This window comes from Triticum aestivum, chromosome 4B (genome assembly GCF_018294505.1).
Source record: "Triticum aestivum cultivar Chinese Spring chromosome 4B, IWGSC CS RefSeq v2.1, whole genome shotgun sequence".
Taxonomy (NCBI): domain Eukaryota; kingdom Viridiplantae; phylum Streptophyta; class Magnoliopsida; order Poales; family Poaceae; genus Triticum; species Triticum aestivum.
In genome coordinates this window covers 638053877-638065647 of record NC_057804.1, presented here as the reverse complement: position 1 = coordinate 638065647, position 11771 = coordinate 638053877, and the positions used below count along the sequence as shown (strand labels likewise).

The window sequence follows — 11771 nt, the reverse complement described above, 5'->3', positions numbered from 1 at the left end:
TTCGAAATTTATGATTTTTTTCAAACTTCTGAACTTTTTAAAAACTGTTGAACTTGCAGCTTCCGCTCAAAGAAAAAGAAAAATGAAAAAAACTGCTACGTGCTGCTAGCAGCTTACGGTTTCAGTGTAGACACATCGCCCATCCCTCTGTTTGTATGCGTCAGAACAGAACAACCTGCTGTAGCACGTAACCCGTTGTGGACGATGTGGTCATCAGCCACTCGGACAACACGACTTTGCCGTTACGCACCGCGTGAACAAAGCTCGGCCGAGGCCATGCATTGTACTCCATTCGTTCCTAAATGTAAGTCTTTGGAGAATTCACTATGAGCCACATACAGAGCAAAATGAGTGAATCTACACTCTAAAATGCATCTATATACATCCGTATGTGATCTATAGTAGAATCTCTACAAAGACTTATATTTAGGAACGGAAGGAGTATATTGTACCAACAGAAGGAGGTGACACGGCACGCGAGGAGATGCCGAAACGCGCAAACGTACAGCATGTACGTATTGCGCGGCAAGAGCGACGGAGCCTGTGATTGAGATAGTTAGGTGGACAATGATATCCCCAATCCATCGGGGTTCAAATCCTGATACTCGCATTATTTCTGAATTTATTTCAGGATTTTCGGCGATGTACTTTTAGTGGGAGGAGACGTTCCCGTCGACGACGAGGCGCCTACGGTGGCTTCGTAAATCTCAAGATGATATGCCGGTTCAGTCTCTCGGAGGTGCTCATAGGGGTAGGGTGTGCGTGTAGAGCCCGGGCAGCTGCCCCGGGTAGCCGGGAGCTGGCTCCGCCACTGTTTGTACTGATGCTCAAAAAAAATGATTTGCTTCCTGCCCAAGGAGAAAGCAAGTTGCCTCGCCTGCCTTCCTTCCTCAGCAAGTCGAAAGTCCTCTTCCTCGCTGTATGTTTTTTTCCGCTCCCCGTCACGAAGTTAGAACTGACCCCGGTTTAGTGCAGCTTCCTCGCAGAGGTCGCCATCGCGCGTGAGGTCAGGCTTACCAGGAAATGGTGTGGGCCGCCGCCCTGGCGGCGTATATCCCGACCTAAGAGCATCTCCAACAGCCGCCGAACGCGCCGCGCGCCCATCGCCTGTTTGGCGCGGCACCCAGCGTTGGCTCCAGCAGGCGCGCTAAAATGCAGCGCACGCGCAGCTCCAGCGGACGCGTTAAAAATGCAGCGCGCGCTCATTCTACAACATTTTTTAATTATAATTTTGCATAGATAAAAAAAACAATACAAAGGTATTTTACATCGGTGCAACTAGATAGATAGTTCGAAAGCATAGATAGATAAAACTACGGTGCAACTAGATAGAAACTACTACGGCATAGATAGATAGAAACTACTCAAAGTCGCTACCATCATCACCATCATCATCCTCGTCGGTGTTGTCCGAGGTATCGAGCCATACGTCGTCCCAACATTCATCGTCTGACGTGAAGATCGACCTCCCACTTGCTTCAACGATATCGCACTGCGCTATCGCCAATGCCTTTCGACGACGCCGGTCCGCGCGCTTCGTGCGGTGCCTTGCCGTCCTCTCCGCCCAGTAGGCACGCTCGTCGGCGACGTCCTCCAGGTGGCGACGATGCCACTCTACCATGGCTCGCTCGTCCTCCTCGGTGGTGAGACGAGGCGGAGGGGCGACGCGCTGCGCCTGCTCGCGCGTGAAGACGTCCCGAAAGTTCATCTGCGACCGGGGCCTCTTCAAGCGCCACGCTGCCGCGTCGTACGCGCGGGCCGCCTCGTGTGCGCTCCTGAACGACCCGAGGCCGAGCCGGACGTCACCGGACCGGATCTCGGCGGAGTACCAGCCGTTGGGACGCTCGCGGACGCCGCGGTAGCCCGAAGAACCCCGGTGGCGCGGTGGTGGCGGGGAAAACGGCGGGGTGGCGAGGTTGCGAGGGGAGGGCGCGTGGTAGTGTTCTGTGCGCGTGGCGAGCGCGGCTTTTATAGGCGCGCGCGAAACGGCGCGCTAAATCGTCCACGCCGCGTGCCGCTTTTTTCCGCGCGCGGTAAGTTCCCGCCTCCGCTGGAGCGCGCGAAACCAGCCGGCGCGCGCTAAAACCCAATTTTACCGCGCGGGGCGCGCCTGTTGGAGATTCTCTAACCCTCCAACGGCTGTCCGTTGAACAACTCCGCCCGCCCGCCTCGCACTGATGTCACTGGCACACTTTCGATATATATACAGAAATAATGTGTCACTGGCCCCTGAGATCAGCTGATGGCACACATCATTCACTCGTTGTCTGGTTCGATAACTATGTGCTACATCTCGGCGGCCTGGGTAAATATGTTTCAGCAGCAGAGTGTCCGTCATATCTTGGCAAGATCAACAGCGGGGGCCGGCCATGCCATGTGATCGACGAACATGGTTACAGGAGTGTGCGGCGATGGTGAACAGAATCCAGGCCGTTAATTCTGTTTGCCGACTTGCCGTCGACCAAGCGTCCACGTGGGCAGGCCAGTGGTTGGGGCAAAGCAGGAAAGGAGCCGCCCCTTGATCCCCTTTTGTTCATCAGGCTGCCGCTCCGGTGAGAAACACTGTGGATAAGAACCGGATTCTGATCGATCCTAATCACGGCCTCGTAGAAGGACCCAAAGCAAGTGCTTTGCACCCAAAAGAAGCTTCTTAACGCTTGCATGATGCAGCTGGGGAGATATTGGTTTGATAAACTCATCGGGTGGAGCAGCCCATGAGGTGGAGAAGAGAGCGAGAGGAGATGTCAAAAGAGGAGCAGATTTTTTCGAACGGATAGAGAAAAGGAGCAGATATAATATACGAGTACAAAAAAAGGCGTAGGTGATGCAAGGCGCATTAATTAAATTAGAATAGAATAGTAGCTCGGGCATTTCAGGTGGGGGGTGACTTGGTCTTTGTCTTATCCACTCACCGCCCTCCATTTGGCCTCGCAAAGAGGGGACATCTATCTAGTCGCTAGTCGCTAGCCTCGCTGTAATAATGATCCTCATTTTAATTTTTCTTCTCAAGATATCTTTGATAAGGTGGCCTGTAAAATAACTTAGCCAACCCCACCCAACCCAGTTGGGAGTAGGAGTAGTAGTACGCAACATGAGTTCAAGCATGGCCGATGGGCATGCACATGGAGTGTCCAGTTTGTCTGTCTGTCGTGGCTACCAAGGATGCAGCATGGGGCCTCCACTCCATCCATCGATCGTTCTCTCCAACTTGCAGCAGGCTCGCGGCATGATGAAGCAGCTCACGCTGGACCATGCATGAGATTTGGGAAAGCATTTAGTATATCCGACATGCATCATGGGGATCCATCTAGAGCGGGCGCGCACGCAGCAACTCCAACTCCAACTCCAAATCGGGCATGTGCAACCGCAGCGGCAGTGGGTGACTGGTGAGAGCACTTCCCCGCCTGTGCGCTTTTTATCCGTTTCACATGCGTTCACGGCGTGAATGATCACTCGTTGATTAGTCGTAGATTCAAAGACACACCTTTTTTAAGTTTTGCGAGGGGATTCAAAGACGCACCTGGTTGCATGTGAAATCATCTGGCCCGAAATCCCTGACCAGGGAAATTAAAAGGAGGACAGGCGTTGCGTGAAGGAACGACCAACTAGTTACAAACCCTTTTTTGAAAGAAAAAAAAAACGTACGAAAGTGTCACGTCAAACGGATGGATGACAGAGGACTGATGGAGCCCGTTGAATCCACAATCAAAAGAACTCTGGTGCGATCATCAGCGCGAGGAAACTTGTATTCTCGCGCGCTTCTTCCTGGTGGATAGTCAAAGGAGGAGGGGATCCGGGGTGACGTCATGGGCCGGATCCTCTCGAATCAGCTGTAGGGTCAACGGAAAGAAGCCGGTTAATTATTAGCGAGGGAGAAAACGAAGGCACAAGCTACTGTGCGCAAGAAAATAGGGACCCGTAACTGCTGGTGTTTCGACCTATCGTTGCAAAAAATATATGCAGAACATGCGGGAAAACACATCAATAATTCTTTTTTTTTTGAAAAACTTTCAATCTATTTATATTCAATCATGACAGTACTCACTCCGGTCGTTTTTACTCTGCATATAAGATTTGCCTGAAGTCAAACTTTGTAAAGTTTGACCAACTTTATTTAAAATATATCAACATTCATCATGCTCCCTCCGTTTCAAAATATAGTGTTTCCTCTATTCTCGTACTTCAACTTTAACCATAAATTTAACTAACGGGACCGTCTTCGACGGAAGCAAAAGTTATACCAGTGAATTAAGTTTTCAATTATATAATATTTTTTTCTCCCGCCGCAGTCGGTCTCGTTGGTTAAAATTATGGTCAAAGTTGGACCTCGGGAACCGCGGGCGCACTATATTTTGGAATGGAGGGAGTATAAAAGATGCATTATGAATTCAACTTTCATATTGTATAATTTTAGTATTGTAGATGTTGCTATTATTCCATATAAATATGGTCAAACTTTAAGACGTTTGACTTCAGGCAAATCTTATATGCAAAGTAAAAACGGCCGGAGAGAGTACACCAAACACCATAAATAATAAGGCATCTCCAACAGCAACCCACAAATTTCCTATCGCATACATCCGCGGACACGGATACGGGAGGCCGCCATCCAACACTGCACGCAAACATTCAATTCGAATTTGAACTAATAGCACGAAATTCATGCAAACCAACAGATATTCATCAAAGTTCGAATAGAAAATAACACAAATCATTCACACATACCATGCAAATTAAGTCTAACACAACAATATCTCAAATTTGACTAGATTAATCGGATGTCCAATAAATTTTTCATCAACGAATCATGTCGTTCCACACATATTCCCCCTTCAACTTCATAATGCGGTCGTGCATTTCTGGTAACTAGAGAAGCCATCGTTCCCATAGCGTTCTTCTTTAAGACGAAGTAGTCATTATAGGACCGGACGCCATGGTATAAACGATCGAAGACAGTCTTCGCATCCAAAAATGACCGTGAAAATGGTCAACAAAGATTGCATCCGTGGCAAAGTAGTCGGCCATCAATGTCAAATGGCCGCGTGCCCGGTTGTGGTTGAGCACTCGACGACCCTTGATCGAGCCATTGAAGTTGAGAACATACTCCTCCACACGCTCCGCGTCTTCAAGGACCGCTTGCATCATCACCGTCTCATCTGAGTACTCCTCCACGTCAGACGACTCAACATAGTGCTCGTATATGTACTCCAATTCGAAATCCATTGTAAGAAAGAAGAAGGGACAACATTTTTTAGCTCCAGCAGTTCATCGAACAAGTGTTGGGCATGGTGAGTATAGCAGTAGCGGATGGTACCTGACGGGGCGGTCCGAGAACAGGGGTTGAACGGCGACGGAGAAGAAGTGTGGTGGAGCCCGGCTGGAACGCTGGAGGTGACGGAGACATAGAGTTACGACAGGGGTGTGGCCTGGCAGCCAGGGTGGTGGAGCAACGACAAAGGCAAGAGAGAAAGAAGGAAGGGGAGAAACTAGGAAGGATGGAGGTGCAGGGTCCGGGAAGGGTCCTAAGTGTCTGCTCTCCTGATTCCCGCAAAGCTCCCTCCACGTTTGTCTCCGGTTTACGGGAGAAAACGACGCATCCAGACCGTCCCACGGACCGATAGATGTCCACGTTATATGACTTCCGTTGTCCGCATAACACGGCTAGACATATGTGTGGTTTGCGGATCCGCCTTGAAGATGCCCTAAAAATTACATCCAGATACGTAAACCACCAAACGACAATTATAAACACTGAATCAAGCCGAAGGTCTCACGTCAAACGGATCGATGACAGAGGACTGATCGAGCCCGTTGAATCGACAATCAAAAGAACTCTGGTGCGATCATCAGCGCGAGGAAACTTCTATTCCACTGCGTTCCTTCCTGGTGGATAGTCAAAGGAGGCACAAGCAACTGTGAGCAAGAAAGAAAGAAACCCGTAATTGCTGCCAGTAGCTCATGCGTTTCGACCGATCGATCCCTGGAATAATCTCTGCAGAGCACGCGGGAAAAACACCTCCATCAACCTGCCTCGTGCGCACGTACGAGTATGAATCCAGTGCCGATGCTTCCGAGCCGATCTTTTTCCCATCTCCCCTAGTGCTCCGGTCAGCTCCTAGAACTGAAAACCCTCGTCAAAATTTAGACCGGAAAAGTGGTTCGACTCTCTGGTCGTGCCGGTCGCCGGCCGCTCGTACTACTAATCCACGGCCGATGAATCTCTCTCGGCAGCGCGCCAGGGAAGACCGGTCAGCACTCACGCCTCCTTTGTTTATGTTTATGATTGGCAGGCAGAGGCAGGGCCGGCCGTTAACGGTTGGTCATGCCGCTGCCGCTGCAGCTCCACGCACCACATGGCGCCATGGCGGGTGGGCGGCGGGACGGGACGGGGAGAGCGCAAATCACGGCATTTGCCCGGATGTGCGCGGCGCGGGCCGTCCGGTCACGTGGATTCGACGGGGGTTCGGCCGAGGGATGGGATGTCGACTCGTACCACATGGCGCCCATGTGGGTGCGCTGCACCTGAGCCAAGGAAGATTCACGTACACTGTTCTTAATTCCCATCGTCGTCGAAACATGATACACCCCTAAAAAAACATGATACACTCACTGGTTTTTATCATGTTTTTGTCTTTCAGAAAAAAAAAACGTGTTTCGCCACGCGTCTGGGGCGTGTCCTTCTCTGTCTTTAATGGCCGATTTGACGCCTGGCGGACAGACACGACAGGTGCGATTTATCCGCCGAATAACAAGCTTCTAGATGGAACCGCTCGTTGAGCACGGAGGATGACGCGGCGTTCCAGTCAGTCAAAACCCGCAACGTACGTACGGGGCCAGAACATCATCAGCACAAGCTGTTCGTAATTTGAAAGGTGGGGCAGAACAAACCTCAGCCGAAAATTAGACCTCGAGTCCATATCTCAGACAGTTTTTCTCTTTTGTTTGAAAGAGAAATATCTGAGACAGATAACCGCCCTGCCAAAAACAGAGTAAATCTTTCATCACGCAACCGGATCCCCCGTAATTAACCGGGCGTGGGGCGGGCGGAAGCTTCTCCAGGCGCGCTGAGACGCAGACGCGGGCGCTGACGCATCGCCACCCGTGGCGGCTCCCGGGGCTGCTGCCGTGGAGGAGGAGTAGGAGTAGGGCCTGCGCTACGCGGTCAAACCGTCCCCCAACCATCATCCATCCCCGGCCCCGCACCCAGACCCAGCACAGCACGCACAAGAAAAACTCCTCCACCTCCTCCGCCCCGCCGTCCCCCGCCCCCCGCTTAAAACCTCGACTCCGACCGGCCGAACCCACTGCCCCCGCACAGCCGCCGCACCCCGAGTCACGCTACCAGATCATCCACCGTGCCACGCCACACAGCGACCATCGTCGTCCACTCCCCGGACTCGATCGATCGATCTGCTAGACCGCCGGCGGCGACGTGCGAGCTGAGTGCAGACTAGTACCGAGCACGGGACCCGATCGGCCGGGATGGAGAAGAAGGTGCCGCTGCCGCTGGCTCACGCGCACGCGCACGGGGAGGGGCTGTGGGCGCGGCCCTGGCGCTGGGCCAAGACGGCCTTCTTCCTCGTCTCCATGCTCGCCTCGCTGCTCCTCGTCTGCGCGCCGCCGCTCCTCATCGTCCTCCTCGACCTGCTCCTCCCGCCCGCGCTCCTCTCCAACTTCCTCCGCGCCTCCTCCGCGCACACCCTCCTCGACCAGGCCAGGGGCTTCCACTTCCGCTCCTCCCTCGTCGACCTCCCCGCCGTCTCCGCCGCCCGCTCCCTCCTCATCCTCTGTGAGCACCACCCCTCTATGCTGTCAATTTCCTGATCCGAATCGACTTGTGATTTCCTTCCTGATTTACTTACTAAATCGATGTTCTTTTTCTCCGTGTGTGCAGGCGCGTACACGGCGTGCGGCGGCGGCGCGGCCTACCTGTGGGTGGCGGCGGCCTGCAGCGTCGGCTCCCTCTTCTACGTCCTCGCCAAGGCCGTCGCGGTCTTCGGCGTGGCCGCCGACGGCGCCGCCGGCCTCGAGCTGCACGGCAAGGGCCAGCTCCTCGCCGTGGAGGCCATGTTCCTCATGTCGCTCGCGCTCGCCGCCGCGCACCTCGCCATGGCCTACCGGGCCAGCAGCCGCGAGAAGCGCCGGCTCCACGTCGTCTACAGAATCGACATCGAAGCAGTGAGTCCCCTCTCCCCTGCCCCTCACCCCCTCCACCCCTCTCTGCCCATACCAGTTCTCCATCGCATCAAACACCATCGCCATGACCAGTTTCTCATTAGCAGTCAGTGTCACACACGCCAAACAAACACAAAACCAATTTCGCGTTATAATAGCAGCTAAAATTCAGATGAACTCGAGCTTTGCAACTCGTAGGAAAGAATTGTTTTCAAGATTCTGCTGCACTTTCGGCCCATGACAGCTGATCGAGCTTTGTGTGCAACTGTACCAAGGTGCGTAGTGCGTAGTGCGTAGTGTAATCCGAGGTGCGCCGCGGAATCTACTACTCCTACTTTCCCCAGCCGGCGCAACTGTACGAGGCAACGCGACAGCTCGTGCAACGGGCGGATGGGAGGACCGGGCAATTTTCTGCATTCATAATTCGTCGTCACTTGTCATCAGACATCGACCTGAACCTGAATTTCTGAATTAGTCTACTTGTGTCTGCTGCCAGTGCTGCGCCACATTAGCTGTACCATCAAGCTTTGATTAGTGAGTTGCAGTGTGGTTGCTCCTAGCTAGCTGACTCCGGGTGCTCCAAGGACGGACGGACGGACGGACGGAGGGAGGGAGCGCCAACCCTGCTCAAAATCCGCACGAAAACCGGACGGAGACACGGTCCAACAGCAGCTGTGGCACGTTTCGTCACACGTCGACGGTGCATGGTCGACTGATCTGGACTGTGCAGGCCGACTTGTAGAGATATCTGGATGGTCGCTGCAGCCATGCATCCATCTGGGCTAAAAATGACATCACAACCGCAACCAAAACCCGGCGTGTCACTGTCGCGCACTGTGGCCGCCTGATGATCCTTCTTTGCTTCCGTCGAAAACACAGCTCGATCGACGGTTCTTTTGGCGTGATTTTCGTAGCTGAGGAATCTCTCTCTTCGACTTTGTCAAATGTTGTTTAGCTGCCGTGAAAGCGGACAAAAGTTACAACTGTTCTGTCACTGTCTCGCTGCAGCAGTTATTTGTCCGGTTACTAGCAGTAAATTAACTCCAATTGGTTTGTTGTTTTGCAGGTGAGGTTAAAGGGAACCCACACGCCCAAGTCGCTGAAGCAATGCATCGTATGACACCCAACCCGTCGTCCGGTCGGATGGGAATGGGGATTCCGGAGAGGCGACGGCAGGACTTTCTCCGCTTCCTCCTCCGGTCTCAAATTTTGGCTCGAGCAGTAGTAGTTTGTGTACACTCCGATTGATCGATCGGTCGACACGACGCGCCATGTGTATATGTTTACCCGCACCAACGTCTCTCTCTCCCAAGTGGACATAGTGTGGATGGAGCTCAGCTGTAAATATGGTGGGACATTTGTGCTTCGGCCTCCTGCAACATAGGATGAGCCGTGCGGCAGATGTCGATTGCTGTTTTTTTGAGTGAATAGCAAAAAACTACCACATTACGGGCTATCGTTCCGAAAAACTACCGCTTTTTTTTAATTTTTTAAAAAACTACCACAAAAGTGGCTGGCTGTTCCAAAAAACCCAAGTGGCCGAATGGTTAAGTTTTAAATGGGGTTATGACATATGGGGCTTGCCCGTCAGTGTTTTGTCGGCCATAGTGCTCACGGCACGCGGGTGACGGCCGTTAGGGCGCACGGGCCGTCCCGACCAGGTGAAAACGGATCCGGCCCTCACTCTGTCTCCCTCGCGCTCACTCACTGTCACTCTCCCCTCTCACTCTCACTTTTCCCCCTCGCTCTGTTTTCCGTGGCTGAGCTCTCCATCGTCGTCGACCACCTCAGTTCCTCGTCGCCGGCCAGGATGCCTTCTTGGAATGATGGGGATGAGAGCTCCGACGACAGCATGGGGGGCAACCGGATGGACATGGAGTACTTTGTATGCCTCATCCTCCTCCTCTCTGTCATTATCTAGGGTTAGGGTTAGGGTTGAATCGATTTGGAAATGAGGGTTGATGAGCCGTATATTTGTATGGATGGATTCGTTTAGTTGATGCATTGGTTCTGATCTACCTTTTACTGCATGTAGGACACACCTGACACCATCCCTGAGCCACTCTGGTGTGGTGCTCCCATGGAGGAAGTTTCCAAGTGTACTCTGCACGATATGAAGCCTAGGAAGTGTGTTGCTTTTGAAGGTGCTAACACTGGGAGGAGGTTCTATGGATGCCCTGTTCATGTGAGTAATTGAGTATGCTGGGTGGATTCAGTTATGCCTAGTGGATTCAGTTATGCCTAGTGGATTCACTTATGCCCAGTGGTTACTGAGTTTGTACATTAACTCTGTTTGAACTGAATTTAGTACTGAATTTCTGGTTACATGTCATCCTTGTGTACCAATCCTCTTTTTGAATTGAAGTTAGAACTGGATTTATGCATTTTCTGAAGTATGTGTTCTCTGATCAAACTACAGGGAGGTGTGAATTGTGGTGTAGTTCAGTAGGTTGATCCTGCCTGGCCTGGTGTACTTAAGAACTGCCTCATCAAGTTGTGGGAAATGTTCCATTAGCAAAACCTTGGAAGGATTCAAGACAAGCATGCATATGAGGATGAGGTTGCCAAGTTGAAGAAGGACTATGATCATCTCTGCACCAAGTATCATAAAATGGTTGATGATATTAGCAAGATGTTTGACTGGCAGGATGGTGTTGGCAAGATTGACTACCAAAAAGCAATGGATGCCGAGAAATTTGAGAAGCAGAAGGAAGAGCTAGAGCTGGAGATGAAGATGGAGAAGCTAAGGCTAGCAAAAGAACAGAGGTGTATCCTTCAGGCCCAGGCAGACATAATTCACAACACCAGAAAGGCAATGAAAGAGATAAAGGTGGACAGGGATCTTCTTGCACAAGAGAAGACAGAGCTTGAGAAAGTAGTTGCTGATCTGCTGAATGCTGGCCATGGGAGCAAGGAAAAGCTTGAGAAAATCAAGGCCATACTGGAGGCTTGAAGATTTGGACAATGGTGGTTAAGTAAGTAAGGTGGCCTACACATATAACAGGCCTTGCAAGATGATGGTAGGAGTATATTTTGTGCAGTCCTATATGAACTGTGGTCTGTCTTCTACAACATCTCTTTCTTCTTCATTTCCAATATTTTCTTCACCTCTCTTCCAAGCCTTGTAAGACATCTTTATCCCTCTATAGTCACCCCTATCAATCTCAAAGTCTGAGCATGATTTGTCAATATCATCATCCGCTTGACCAGCAGCCTGTCCATCATCATCTCCACCATTAGCTTCTGAAATGTTCAAGTTACAGCTTTGTTGTGTGTTCAAATTAACATCAAGAGGGTGGACCACTCCATCTTGTGACAGACTCAACACAAAACCAGGACCCCCCACTGGACTGCCTATTGGAATTTGTTCTTCACAAACATTGTGAGCCATGTTACATTCAACATCTCTATCTTCATTTGCCTTGGAAACAATGATATTGAGCACTGTTAAATCTGAGTGGTCTATCATTTCTTCAACTGCATCTTGACTGTCCAGAAGAAATAAACCTTCCTGTCCAATCCCTTGTTCTTTTACCCAGTACATGTAGTCATCTGACCCATAGCCTTCAGTCTCAGTAAGTGTTATCAAGTTCAAA

General features: G+C 51.4%; 2 protein-coding genes across 2 annotated transcripts; both read left to right on the top strand.

Annotated features, from left to right (window-relative positions):
* Positions 1-7262: 7262 nt before the first annotated feature.
* On the top strand, positions 7263-9629 carry LOC123093760 (uncharacterized). The gene is made up of 3 exons (XM_044515809.1): positions 7263-7789; positions 7895-8178; positions 9242-9629. The coding sequence occupies exons 1-3, from the start codon at positions 7483-7485 to the stop codon at positions 9293-9295; spliced, it is 645 nt and encodes a 214-aa protein (XP_044371744.1). The 5' UTR covers positions 7263-7482; the 3' UTR covers positions 9296-9629.
* A 119-nt stretch (positions 9630-9748) lies between these two features.
* On the top strand, positions 9749-10433 carry LOC123093761 (uncharacterized). Its single transcript, XM_044515810.1, has 2 exons — positions 9749-10060; positions 10211-10433. Exons 1-2 carry the CDS (start codon positions 9749-9751, stop codon positions 10370-10372), a joined length of 474 nt encoding a protein of 157 aa, XP_044371745.1. The 3' UTR covers positions 10373-10433.
* Positions 10434-11771: the final 1338 nt, after the last annotated feature.